The 13373-nt window shown below is 72.3% G+C and overlaps 5 protein-coding genes across 5 annotated transcripts; all 5 read left to right on the top strand.

The window, feature by feature from the left end:
- Positions 1-385: 385 nt before the first annotated feature.
- On the top strand, positions 386-1426 carry AURANDRAFT_31112 (hypothetical protein; the record flags this gene model as incomplete). Its single annotated transcript, XM_009041755.1, has 1 exon — positions 386-1426. One exon carries the CDS (start codon positions 386-388, stop codon positions 1424-1426), a length of 1041 nt encoding a protein of 346 aa, XP_009040003.1.
- Positions 1427-3129: 1703 nt separating this feature from the next.
- On the top strand, positions 3130-5231 carry AURANDRAFT_59370 (hypothetical protein; the record flags this gene model as incomplete). The annotated part of the gene is made up of 3 exons (XM_009041756.1): positions 3130-3567; positions 3625-4080; positions 4266-5231. 3 exons carry the CDS (start codon positions 3130-3132, stop codon positions 5229-5231), a joined length of 1860 nt encoding a protein of 619 aa, XP_009040004.1.
- Positions 5232-5403: 172 nt separating this feature from the next.
- AURANDRAFT_31067 (hypothetical protein) lies at positions 5404-6198 on the top strand (the record flags this gene model as incomplete). Its single annotated transcript, XM_009041757.1, has 1 exon — positions 5404-6198. One exon carries the CDS (start codon positions 5404-5406, stop codon positions 6196-6198), a length of 795 nt encoding a protein of 264 aa, XP_009040005.1.
- A 487-nt stretch (positions 6199-6685) lies between these two features.
- On the top strand, positions 6686-8125 carry AURANDRAFT_31097 (hypothetical protein; the record flags this gene model as incomplete). The annotated part of the gene is made up of 1 exon (XM_009041758.1): positions 6686-8125. One exon carries the CDS (start codon positions 6686-6688, stop codon positions 8123-8125), a length of 1440 nt encoding a protein of 479 aa, XP_009040006.1.
- Positions 8126-10806: 2681 nt separating this feature from the next.
- Positions 10807-11907, top strand: AURANDRAFT_31056 (hypothetical protein; the record flags this gene model as incomplete). Its single annotated transcript, XM_009041759.1, has 1 exon — positions 10807-11907. The coding sequence occupies one exon, from the start codon at positions 10807-10809 to the stop codon at positions 11905-11907; it is 1101 nt and encodes a 366-aa protein (XP_009040007.1).
- Between the last annotated feature and the right edge of the window lie 1466 nt (positions 11908-13373).

The raw sequence follows: 13373 nt of genomic DNA, 5'->3' as shown, positions 1-13373 counted from the left end.
GCCGCGCCGACGCTGCCGTCGGACGCGTCGGACCGGTCGTCGCCCGCCCACGACGAGTCGCTCGCCGACGCGTCGCCGTCGAGCTCCGCGAGCTCGCGCGCGCAGGCGGCCTCCCAGTCCGCCGGGTCGCAGACCTCGGCGCCGTCGCGGCCGTCGCCGGCCCACTCGGCGCCGCCGGCGACGCGCAGCGCGCCGCGCGCGATCGCGACGCGCCGCAGCCGGTTTACTCTACGTCTTGCGACGCGGCCCATATCGTTGCGGTGTTGCGCGCGGCGGCGGCCGCGTTGGCGCGGCGGCGGCGCGGCGTTGGTGGAGCTCCGCTCGCCGACTGGCTGCCACAGCGTGTCCACAGCCGAGTGCAGAGCGCCGCCGCCGTCACCCAGCCATGCTCGCGCGCGTGTTCCGGCGCTCCGCGGCGCCGACGCGCGCCGCGAGGCAGTACCGCGCGCTCGTCAAGCGCGACGGCGCCCCCGCGGCCATCGAGACCTTCGAGGACGTCGTCGAGTCTCCGAGCCAGCCCATCGCCGACAGCAACGTGACCGTGCGCGTGTCCCACAGCTGCCTCAACTACAAGGACGGCCTCGTCGTCTGCGGCCGGCCCGGCGTCGCCCAGTTCCCCGTCGTGCCGGGCATCAATTTGGCGGGCGAGGTCGCGTTCGACGTGCCGTTCGGGCCCCCGCGGGGCACGCGCGTCGTCTGCGTCAACGACCACCTGGGCCAGCGCTGCGACGGCGGCTACGCCGAGTTCGCGCGCCTCCCGACGCAGTGGCTCACGGCGCTGCCGGACTCCATGGACAACCACACGGCGATGGCCATGGGCACGGCCGGTTTCACAGCGATGCAGTGCGTGCTCCACCTGGAGCGGTCGGGCGCGCTGGACGCGCCGGACGCGACGGTGCTCGTGACGGGCGCCGCCGGCGGCGTCGGGTCGCTGGCCGTCGCCATCCTCTCGGACCTCGGGCACAATGTGGTCGCGTCGTCGTCGCGGCACGAGGAGGAGGAGGCCTACCTCCGCGCGCTCGGCGCGGCGCACGTCATCGGGCGCCTCGACGCGCCGGCGAAGCCCATGGAGCGCGCGGACTTTGACGCGGCCGTCGACACGGCCGGCGGCGACGTGCTCGCGGCGGTTTTGGCGAAGCTCAAGCCCCGGGGGGCGGTGGCAGCGTGCGGCAACGCGGCCGGGGCCTCCTTCGAGACGACGGTCTTCCCCTTCATCCTCCGCGGCGCGCGCCTCCTCGGCGTCGACAGCGTCAACAGCCCGCCCGAGGAGCGCGACGAGGTCTGGACGCGGCTGGACCGCGACCTCGACCGCGGCAAGCTCGCCGCCACGGTGACCACGGTGCCGCTCACGGACGTCCCCGCGCGCGCCGAGGACATCCTCGCGGGCAAGGTGCGCGGGCGCGTCGTCGTCGACGTGACCGCCTAAGGTCGTTTGAAACGGGTCCGGTCCTCGTGTCGTTGAAACGTTTTGAAGCGTGTGGCGCTGCCCCAGGGCCCGACGTCGGTTCGCGTTACTGCGCGTGCGGTGTCCGGCGCCCGCGGGGTCGCTTCCCCCGCGGCCGCCATCATGGGCGCGACGCGCGCGCGGGCCTAGAGGTCGGAGATGCGGAGCACGCCGCCCTTCCTCGGCGGCGGCGCCGCGGGCCGCAGGAGCGTGCCGTAGGTCGGGCTCTCCAGCAGCATCCAGCCCGCCTCCTTCTTGAGCTTGAGCCAGCCGTCGACGGCGCCGTGGACGTCCACCTCCGCGCCCGGCCGATACCAGCGCAGCACGGGCGACGCCGTCGACGGCTTCTCGCGGACGGCGCAGGCCGGCGCGTGGACGACGGCGTAGCGCGGCGCCGCTTTGGCGAAGTTCCAGCGCGGCGCCTCGCGCGCGAGGCGCTCGAGCTTCGCGAGCGCGTCGCCGTAGGCGCTCACGGCGACGGAGCCGTCGAAGCGGAGCTCCGGCGACGGCGCGTAGTCGATGTGCGGGAAGTAGCACCTGAAGACGACGACGGGGATGCCGCTGACGCGCCGCATGGCGGACCACGACCCGTGGGACGCGTCGACCTCGCTCCCGTAGGCGTCGCCGTCCAAGATGCGCCGCGCCTTCGTCCGGCTAAGCCCCGCTTCGGCGCACGCGTCCAGGAGCACGCGCCGGTCCGCCATCTCCATGTCCGCGCCAAAGTGGCGCCAGCCCAGCGCCGTCATGAGCTGCTCGTTGCGGCCCAGGCTCTGGGCCCAGAGCACGAGGCGCAGCGAGTCGCGCGTGTTCGTCACGGCGCCGTCGAAGCTGAACGCGACGCCGCGCTCCGCGCCGCGCTCCTTAAGGCTCGCCATGTCGCCTAGGGAAGGACGGTCTCGGGTCGCGTAGACGCGAGTCGCGACACCGAACGACGCGCGCGCGTCGCCGCCCTCCTCGAGCCAGAGCCGGTCGCGCTTCGCGACGCTCCGGATCGTCGCGCCGGGCGTCGGCGTCGCCGTCTTCTCGAGCGTCGGGTCCAGCTGGAACGGCCGCCGCCAGATCCGGAAGACGAGCGGGCTGTCCCCGTCGAGCGCGTTGACGGCGACGTTGAGGTTCTGCTTCGCCATGTAGCCGTGGGGTCAGCTCGTGCAGCTCACGAAGTCGACGTCGACCACGGTCTGGCCCTCGAGCGGGTCGTCGGTCGTGGGCAGCACGCGCCAGCTCGGCGCGACGCCCCGCGGCGCGTGGATGGGCGGCGGCGTGGGCTCCACGAAGGGCGACTCGCGCGTCGCGAACGTTGCCATGATTCGCGCGCTGTTACACCTTTTTTGCGATGGGACCTAGCCACAACGCTGCGAGGCTGCTACATCCCGAGAGAGGGCTCCATCAGTGGCTCCATCGTCTTCCGCTGCGGTAAGTTGACTGCAAGCGGGCCGAGGCTGAAGAGTTGCTTCGGGCAAAGCCATCGATAAAAGGCGATGAGCTCCTCCTCCAAGAAGGGCGGCCGCCGCGGCAAGAAGGCCGCGCCGCCGCCGTCGCCGCCGTCGTCGTCCGATGCGGAGTCCGACGGCGACGACAGCGAGCGGAGCTACGAGGAGGAGGCGCGCCGGTGGCAGCGCCTCGGCGGCCGCGAGGCCGAGCTCGACGACGAGCGCGCCGCGGGCATCCTGGAGACGGCCAAGGGCATGCACGTCGACGACCTGAGCTCCGACGACGAGGAGGCGGGGAACGCCACGGGCCGCGTGCCGCTGCACTGGTACGAGGGCTACGACCACGTGGGCTACGACCTGGGCGGCGGCAAGGTCGTCGCCGACGCGCCGAGCGACGCGCTCGCGCAGGCGCTCGAGGCCCAGGGCGGCGGCGCCCTCACGGTCTACGACAAGCTCAACGGGCGCAACGTCGTCGTGAGCGCCCGGGAGCTCGAGCAGATCCGGCGCATGAAGGGCGGCGCGTTCGCGAACCGCGAGTCGGAAATGTACGGCGACGCGCTCGACGTCGTCGCGTCCGCGACGGAGGCCATGCCCCTGAGCGCCGCGCCGGAGCCGAAGCGGCGCTTCCTCCCCTCGAAGTGGGAGGCCATGCGCGTCGCGAAGCTCGTCCAGGGCCTGAGGGACGGCACGATCGTGACGCGCGCGGAGAACAAAGCGAAGCGCGAGAAGGCGCGGCCCGACGGCGACGAGGCCTTCCTCGCCTTCGCCGAGTCCATGTGGGCGAACGACGACGACGACGAGGAGGAGGAGACGCGGCGCCGGGGGCCCATGCACGTGCCCGCGCCGAAGCTCGCGCTGCCGAACCACGACGAGTCCTACCGGCCGCCCGAGGAGTATCTGCTCGAGGACGACGAGCTCGAGGACCACGAGGGCCTCGTGCCCAAGCGCCACGACACGCTCCGGGCCGTGGGCGCCTACGAGCACGCGGTCAAGGAGCGCTTCGAGCGCTGCCTGGACCTCTACCTCTGCCCGCGCGCGATGAAGCGGCGGCTGAACATCGACCCGGAGAGTTTGGTGCCCAAGCTGCCGGACCCGAAGGACCTCAAGCCCTTCCCGAACGCGCTCTGCCGCGACTTCGTCGGCCACGACGCGCCCGTCGTCGCCCTGGCCTGCTCGCCCGACGGCCAGTGGCTCGCGGAGACCCGCGTCCTTTTTTCCGCGCTCGTTTCGAGAGGGGGGAAGCGGGGAATTGGTCAAGGGGCGCGCCGCGACAAAACCGCGGGAGCGACCTCGTTTGAGCCCGCGAGAGGAAGACGATCGGAACTACCCATTGGCGGCCGCCGGTTTTCCCCCTTCGCTCCCGCCAAGATCCGACGGCATATCTCTCTCAGGCGACGGCGGACGGCGCCGGGAGCTTGCGATTGTGGGAGGTCTACACGGGCCGCTGCGTCTTCGCGAGCGGCGACCTCGCGCCGGGCCCCTTCGCGGCCCTCGCCTGGAACCCGCGGCCCGAGCACGGCGTGCTCCTGCTCTCCGCCAGCGACGGGGTGTACGTCGTCGACGCGAAGACGGCGCGCGGCGGCGACGCGGAGCTGACGGCGGCGCTCCTCGCGGGGCCCGACGGCGACGCGGAGCCGCGCGAGGGCGTCGCGGCCTGGGAGACCCTCGCGGGCGACCGGCCGGGATTACGGGTGGGCCTGGAGAAGCAGGCGCGGACCGTGGCCTGGCACGCGAAGGGCGACTACTTCGTGACCGTGAGCCCCGAGGCCCTGGCGTCCCTCCAGTGCGTCGTCCACCGCACGTCCGCGCGCGACTCCCAGGCGCCGCTGAAGCGGGGCGACAAGGGCGGCGCGGTGCAGGCCGCGGCCTTCCACCCGTCGAAGCCCTTCCTCTTCGTCGCGACGCGGACGGCCGTGCGCGTCTACCACCTCACGCAGCAGACGTTGGTAAAGACGCTCCGGTGCGGCGCGAAGTGGATCTCGTGCCTCCGCGTGCACCCGAGCGGCGACCACGTCGCCGTGGGGTCGCGCGACAAGCGGCTCTGCTGGTTCGACATGGACCTGGGCGACTCGGCCTACAAGACGCTAAAGTACCACGACAAGGCGCTCCGCGCCGTCGACTTCCACGCGCGCTACCCGTTGATGGCGACGTCCGCGGACGACGGCAAGGTCCACGTCTTCCACGCCATGGTCTACGACGACCTCATGCGCAACCCCCTCGTCGTGCCCGTGAAGATCCTCGACGCGCACAAGGTGGCCGCGGGCCTCGGCGCGCTCGACGTCGCGTTCCACCCGACGCAGCCCTGGCTCTTCTCCGCGGGCGCCGACGGCGGCGTCAAGCTCTACCACGCGCTCTAATACTCGGCGCTTCTCCTCGATGTCTGGGACGCGGTCCAGGCCCGGTCCAGGCCTGCCGGCGGCGACGTCCGACGCCCGCGCGCGAAGGCCGACGACGCACCGCCGTGGCACGAGCCGCATGCGCATCGAGCTGCCCAGCCTCGATCTTCTGCCACAGCACGGCGCCGAGAGCATGGCGCTGCGCAGCGTGGCCTTGATCGCGCCGCCGCGCGTCGCGATCGCCATCGGCCGGCGGCAGCTCAGCGCGGCCGTGCCCGGCGTGCCCGCTGGCGCGGCCCTGCGCCTGCTGGGCTACCAGATCTGCCCCTTTTGCCACACGGTGAAGAGCGTCGCGCGCCACGCGTCGCTGCCGCTGGCCTACACGGAGGTGAACCCGCTGACGAAGAAGCAGATCGCCTTCTCGACGGCGCACCGCAAGGTGCCCATAGCCGTCTTCGACGACGGGACCGTCGTCGTCGAATCCGCGGACATCGTCGACGCGGTCCTCGCGCGCGCGCCGCCGGCCTCCGACGCCTTCGCGAGCGCCGAGGCGCGGATCTGGGCGTCCTGGGCCCTCGCCGAGCTCGCGGTGATGATGTACCCGAACATCACGCGGTCCTACGCGGAGTGCAAGCTCGCGCTCTCGTACGCCGACGCCGCGTTCTCGCCGTTCGACGCGTTCCTCGTCAAGCACGTCGGCGCCTTCGGCATGTCCATGGCCCACGGCAAGATCAAGCAGAAGTACGGCATCGACGACGAGCGCGCGGCCCTCATGGAGAAGCTCGCGGTCTGGGACGCGGAGCTCGGCGACCGCGACTTCCGCGGCGGCGACGCGCCGGATCTGGGGGACGTCACGGTCTTCGGCGTCCTCGGCGCCGTCGGGGGGCTCCCCGCCCGCGAGGACGTCGTCCGCGACAGCCCCAAGGTCGCCGCGTGGCTCGCGCGCGTGGACGCCGCGCTCCCGCCGCCGGTCGTCGTGGAGGGCTAAAAGTGGCGGCGCTTTTTCGTTGCTCGACGCGCGGTGCGACCTGGAGAAGTCGCGGGCTAAGGATATTCCTGCGGCAGCTCGCTTTGGACGCTCGCACGCCGATGTTGAAGACGCGATGCTGTTGAGGTCAAGCCTGTGAACACGCTGGGCGAGCGAAAACTTCGGTCGACCGATGCGTCCCAGCCTCATGCTCTTGATCAGCGCGCTACGCAGCGCTTCTGCGCTGCAGAGCTGCCGCCGCCTCGTCGCGCGACCGGCTCTCAGCCCGCTCTTCGCGACGACGTCGGCGTCGCGCCAGGCGAAACGTGCGGCGCAGTTCACCTCCGACGCGGCGCCCAAGCTCAAGGCGGCGGCGAAGCCACCCGCGAAAGCGCCCGCGGCGCCGCCCGCGGACGCGCCCGCGGTCGAGGGCACGGCGTTCGCGTCGCTGCCGCTGCCGGGCAAGCTCGCGCGCAACGTGCTTAAGCAGCTCGGCGAGGACGCGGCGATGACGCCCATCCAGGAGCTCGCCTTCGGGCCGGCGTCCGACGGCGACGACATCGTCGCGCGTGCGCAGACGGGCACGGGCAAGACCCTGGCCTTCCTCGTGCCGTCGCTGAAGCGGCTCCTCGAGGGCGACCTGCTCGACCGGGAGAAGCGGCGGCCGCGCGTCGTCGTGCTGTCGCCGACGCGCGAGCTCGCCCAGCAGATCCACGCCCAGGCCGAGCGCCTCGCCGCGGGCACGCCCGCCAAGTGCTGCTGCGTCGTCGGCGGCACGTCCAAGGGCGCGGACGTGCGGAAATTAAAGGCCGGCGTCGACGTGCTCGTCGCGACCCCCGGGCGGCTCTGCGACCTGCTCGGCGGCGACGAGCGGCTGCTGCGGGGCGCCCAGACGCTCGTGCTCGACGAGGGCGACCGGCTCTTAGACGAGGGCTTCGAGCGCCAGCTCACGCAGATCGTCGCCGCGTCGAGCCGGAGCCGGCAGACGCTCTGCTTCTCCGCGACGATGCCCGCGGATCTGGACCGCATGCTGCGGAGCGGCGCCGTGAAGCGGGACCACGCGCGCCTCGACGCGGCGGGCCTCGGGTCCACGGTCGCCGACGCGACGGCCGCGCGCGTCGCGCTCTCGCGGCTGAGTTTGCCGCGGGGCGCGGACGCGCTCGGGTCCCTCGCGAACGCGCTAAACGCGCACCGCGGCGGCAAGGGCGGGTCCAAGGTCGTCGTCTTCTGCCCGACGACGGCGTCGGCGGAGCTCGCGGCGGCCTACCTCCACCGGCGGGGCCTCGACAACGCGGCGCTCCACTCGCGGAAGACGCAGAGCTACCGGACGCGCGTGTCCAACGCCTTTCGCGACGCCGACGCGTCATCGGCCCACGCGATCCTCGTCGCCACGGACGTCGCCGCGCGCGGCGTCGACTACCCCGGCGTGTCGCTCGTCGTCCAGCTCGGCGCGCCGGACTCGCGCGAGCAGTTCGTGCACCGCGCGGGCCGCACGGGCCGCGCGGGCGCATCGGGCGAGGCGCTCCTCGTCCTCGAGCACTGGGAGCAGGGCCACGCGCTGGGCATGCTCGGCGACGTGCCGGGCCTCGGCGACGCGGACCCGGCGGCGGTGCTGCCCGCGGGCGACGACGCGGCCGCGTCCGTCGCGGCCATGAAGGCCATCGCCCGCGACGTCCGCGACAAGGCCTACGTCGCCTGGCTCGGCCACACGAACGCCAAGGCCAAGGCCCTCGGCTGGAGCAAGCAGGAGCTCGTGGACCGCGCGAACGCGATGGCCGTCGACGACTACAAGCTCGTCGACATCCCGGCGCTCACGCCGCGCGCCGTCGGCTTCATGGGCCTCAAGCAGGTCCGCAACATCCGCGTCGAGAAGAAGGCCCCGCCCCAGAACCGGCGGAGCCAGGGAAACAAGCCCCAGCGCAAGAAGGCGCCGCCGCGCCGCTCGTAGATCTCGCCCGCCTCGCTCCCCCCGCCCGTAACTCGATCGCGTCGCGAACCGGGGGGTGCCGTCGTTGTTTTGGTGATCGCGGCGAGTCCTGGCCCTTCGACACGTGGTGGGGTGTGCGTGGCCAGTTGCGAGGCCCGAGGCCTACGAAGTGGCCTACGCCTACGCCTGGGAAGGACCTGGAACTTCGGCGGTAGATGCCGCCGGCCGCCGGCCGCTCCCCCCAGAGTCGCCGGCCGCCGCACTAGAGACCATTCGTGCCACTGAAGCCTCCGCCCGCGCGCCTCATGGGGACGGGGGCCGCGACGCGCCGGCGAGGGTCGCGAGCATGGCGTCGACGCGCGCGAGTGCCGCGTCGATCTCGCCCGGCTCCTCGAGGACCGCGTCGTCCTCGAGCTTGGCGAGCTCGCTCCGGAGGTCCGCGACGGCGGCGTCGGGCGGCGCCGGCGCCGCGCGGTCCACGGGCGGCGTCTCGGCCGTCGGCGGCGCGTCGCCCGTCTTCTCCGCCAAGTGCGCGGCGAGCGCGTCCGCCTCGGCCGCGAGGGGCCCCGCGGCGTCGTCGGCGGCGGCGATGGCGGCGAGCGCCGCGTCGAGGCGCGCGGCCTGGGCCGCGAGGTCGTCGCGCTGCGCCGCGAGGTCCGCGAGCTCCTTCGCGCGCTTGCCGGCCTCGGCGTCGGCCGCGGCGGCCGCGTCCGCGCGCGCGCGCTCCGCGGCGCGCGCGCGCTCGTCGACGTCGGCGACGGCGGCCGCGGCCTCGTCCCGCGCCGCCGCCGACGCCGCGTGGGCCTCGCGGAGCGCCGCCATGCGCTCCGCGCGCTCCGACTGCGCGGACTGGAGCTCCTCCTCCTCGACGAGGCGCGACGCGCCGCGCGACGCCGCGAGCATGCCGTTGAGCTGCATGCAGAACTTGTGCACGAAGCCCTGCACAAAGGCCACGGGCCGGCTCGCCGGCGGCGGGCCGTCGGTGAGCGACGAGTGCGTCGACGCGTGGGTAGAAATACCAGGCGGCTGGTGCTCGCGCGCGCGGTGGAGCTCCGCGATGTCGTGGACAGCCAGGAGCTTGTCGTCGACGTAGCCGTGGGCCTCGGCGATGACGGCCTTGATCTCCGCGTTCTCCCGCTTGAGCGCGTCGATCTGCGCGCCGTAGGTCTCGCGGAGCGCGCCCTGCTTCTTCAGGCGCGCCTTCGACCGCTCCGACGCGGTCATCTTCTCGGCGATCTTGCGCTCCATGTCCGCGCACTGCATGGTCCGCACGTCGCGCTCGCTGAACCACTCGGACCGCACGACGCCCAGCTCGCGCCGGTGCTTCTCCATGTCGGCCTTGAGCTCGCGGTCGCGGATGACCGCGCGCTGGTACCGGACCGTGTCGCCCTGGATGGCCCGCCGCGCGCGCTCGACGTTGTGGCCGTGGCGCCGGTCCGCGGCGACGCCCCGGTCCTCGACGGCCGCCGTGCGCGCCGCGAGCTCCGTGAGCCGCGCGTGGAGGTCCCGCTCCTCGAGCTCGCCCTCGAGCGACTCGAGCTTCAGCGGATCCATTAAGAGCAGCTCCGCCTCCTTCTGGAGGAGCTTGAGCTGGATGGCCCGGTTCTCCTTGATGACGTGGTCGTAGCGCTCCCTCAGGCCGTCGCTCGGCGGGCCGGGGACGACGCTCCGCGTCCGCACCGTGCTCGCCAGGGACCCCCAGCCGCCGAGGCCCCGCTTCTTGGGCTTCCGCGCCTTCTTCGAGATGGGCGTCGCCGCGGACCCGCTCCGCAGGCCCGCGACCGTCATGGCGGAGATATCCCGCGCGGCGAACTCCTACGAGCGCAAGCAGCCCATCTCAGCGGCGCTTCGCCCTGGACTCTTGATATAGCATCGATTCATCCACTTCATCCAAAGTGGAGATACATTAACTTCTTCAAACAACATTGATTCTTGAATTAATCGATCAATACTAACCCTGATTTCGGCAGCATTTCGCACGTCGATGTCGATGGACGGACAACTTTCGACACGGCATTCGGCATGTTCCAGCCCACAGGGGGAGAAAACGAGCCTACATCGCCGTAGGAACTCGGGGGCGGAGATTCCAAAACCCCAGTCTGATCCTCGCGGGGACGCGCAGAAGCTGAGATCATTAGGGCCCGCGCAGCGCGCAGGACGTGGAGCCCGCCGCGCTCGAGAACCACAATGCGCTATGGCAACTCTTTCGAGATGGAGCCGCGTCGTGAGGGTCCGCCGCAGCTGCCAGGAGGAGTTGCTATAGGGTTGCCCATGTGCTGCGGACGCGCGACGCGGAGGCAGCCCGCAGTGTGAGATCTAGTGTCCGCAGTTGGGCGGACGAAAGATCAATCGGCAGCCGTCGATAGATATGTTTTCGCGCGCTCGTTGGGGTAACTTTTTTGATAAAGTGGATGAAATCGACGGCCGCAACGACGGCGCGGCGTGGTGCATATGGCACTGAAGCGAATTGAGGGGGTGGCCACCGCGCCATCAATCGCACTGCCCGAGGCGCCGATCTCCTGCTTCTACTGCAGTAGTCTACCATGGTGTCGTTCATGAAGAAGGTCCTCCTCGCGCTGGCCCTGGCGCTCCCCATTGCCGACGCCTTCCAGTCCCTGTCGGGCCGGGCCCTCGCGTCCCCGCGGCGCTCGCTGAGCCGGCCGTACCGCAGCGCCGGCGTGCGGGTCCTGAGCGCGACGGTCATGGCCGCGGGCGGCGCCCCGCTCAAGGTGGGCATCGTCGGCGCCACGGGCGCCGTCGGCGCGGAGATCATCGGGTGCCTCGAGACGCGCGAGTTCCCCTGCGACGGGCCTCCCGTCTGCTTCGGCTCGTCGGGCGGCAAGACGGTGGCGACGGCGAACTGGGGCGACATCACGACGGAGAAGTTCAGCGTCGACGCCGTCACGGGCTTCGACGTCGTCTTCCTCGCCGCGTCCGGCGACTTCGCCGAGGAGTACGCGGACGCGATCGGGTCGGTGCTCGCCGAGGGCGGCGTCGTCGTCGACAACAGCTCCGCGCTCCGCTACAAGGACGGCGTGCCCCTCGTCGTGCCCGAGGTCAACGGCGACCAGTGCGAGGGCGCCTCGGTCATCGCGAACCCGAACTGCACGACGGCCATCGCCCTCATGGCGCTCTACCCGCTCTTCAAGGAGTTTGGCCTCAAGAAGGTCATCGTGTCGACGTACCAGGCCGCGTCCGGCGCGGGCGCCGCGGGCATGGCCGAGCTCCGCGACGGCGTCGCCATGGCGTCGACCGAGGGCGAGAAGTACGTCGACAGCATGGGCCGCTTCAAGGAGAAGGTGCCCAATTCGGAGTTCGCGCACCCGCTCGCGTTCAACGTCATCCCGCACATCGACAAGTTCCAGGCCAACGGCTACACCAAGGAGGAGATGAAGGTCACCTGGGAGTGCCGCAAGATCCTCGGCTTCCCGCCCATCCCCGACGCGGCCGCGGACGCGAAACTCGACACGGCGCCGCCGAAGGTGTCGTGCACGGCGGTCCGCATCCCGACGCTCCGCGCGCACTCCGAGGCCATCACCATCGAGACCGTCAAGCCCGTCACGCCCGAGGCCGCCCGCAAGGCCCTCACGGGCTTCCCGGGCCTCGCCATCGCCGACGACACGGACGCGGGCCTCTACCCGATGCCGATCACGTCCACGGGCAACTACGACGTCGAGGTCGGCCGCATCCGCCAGAACGACGTCTTCGGCGACAGGGGCCTCGACTTCTTCATCTGCGGCGACCAGCTCCTCCGCGGCGCCGCGCTCAACGCCGTCCTCATCGCCGAGAAGTGCAAGGCCTAGGCCGCGAGCCGCGGGCGGCCGCCCCGCCCCGCCCCCCCAAAAAAACACGTGCGGCCAGCCCCCCCGATGTAACCACCGACTCTTACCGCGCGACGTAGCGGCCGCCGAACTCGAGGCACGCGCCCTCGATGGTCGCCTCGTCGACGACGCGCCGGCGACCGCCGTCGACGACCGACGCGGTCACGGCGACCGTCGCGGCGAGGGCCTCGCGCGTGCCCGGGTCGTCGGAGAAGCCGCCGGGCGTCGGCACGAAGAGCGCGTCCGGGAGGAACTCGTCCGCGGACGCGACGAGGTCCAGAATCCGCCGCTCGCCTCGCGTGCGCCGCTCGAGCGTCAGTCGCGCCGTCGCCGGGCCGGCGGCGGGCGGCGCGAGGTCCGACGTCGCCGTCGTCCGCAGATCCGTCGTGCGGAAGGCCCACTCGCCGACCGCGGGCGACGCGTAGCGGACGAGCCACGTGTCCGCCAAAGGCAGCGGCCCGACCCGGAACGTGCCGCCGACGGCGAGCACGCTGCGGCCGCGGGCCGCGCCCTGGCACCAGACCCACTGCTTCGGAAACGAGCGCCCGTGGTTCGCCTCCGCGTGCAGGAGCGCCGACGAGCTCGCCCACCGCGACGACCCCGCGGTCGCGGCGGCGACCGCGGGCGAGTCGACGCAGCGCACGGCGTAGCGGCAGGGCAGGGCCCAGCCCGTCAGCCGCCGGCCGAGCCAGCCCTCGGGCCCGCCGCCCGCGGCCCAGGGCGACGACGCCGCGGCCGCGAGGTCGACGGCGACGTCGCGGCCGTCGCCGCCGGGCAGCGCGAACGTCGCGCGCAGGTCGCCGCCGTCGGCCGCGAGCACGCCGCAGGGCGCCTCGAAGCGCAGGCTCGGGCCCGCGCCGCGCGGCGCGCCGTCGAGGCGGCACTCGTCGCCGCCGTAGACGCGCTGCGCGCATGCCGTCTCGAAGCCCCCGTCCGGCGTCCGCGCGCGCGCGGCGACGGCGACGAGGTGCTCCGCGCGGGCGCCGCGCGAGAAGCAGCCGACGATGGCCGTCGCCGAGCAGCCCGTCTCGTCCATGGCGCGCAGGCACCAGCCGTTGAAGAAGGGGCCCCGGCGCGGCGGCGACCGCGCCTCGAAGGGCAGCGGCCGCCGCGTCGTCGCCGCATTCGCGATGGTGACGATGAGCGCTGCGATCGCGAGCATGATTGCCGCAGCAAGGCGCTGCGCAGCGGTGCAATTGGATTGCCGCAGCAAGGCGCTGCGCAGCGGTGCAATTGCTAGCTACAGCGCATCGGTAGCAGCCGTCGTGGTTTGCGGCAATCGATGCGCAATTGCGCGCAATCGGACTGCTCGCAGCCATTCAACTTGCGATGTTGCCCCCCCGGACCAGGTAAGAAAAACACAAGGCCTACCCGTGCTCGTGGAACTCGACCTCGAGGCCGGCGCCGCGGTGGCTGCGGCACTTCGTGAAGACGTAGACGCAGGGCGC

Source organism: Aureococcus anophagefferens (assembly GCF_000186865.1).
Source record: "Aureococcus anophagefferens unplaced genomic scaffold AURANscaffold_23, whole genome shotgun sequence".
Classification (NCBI taxonomy): domain Eukaryota; class Pelagophyceae; order Pelagomonadales; family Pelagomonadaceae; genus Aureococcus; species Aureococcus anophagefferens.
The sequence above is the reverse complement of the archived record's forward strand: the minus strand, read 5'-3'. Positions and strand labels throughout refer to the sequence as shown.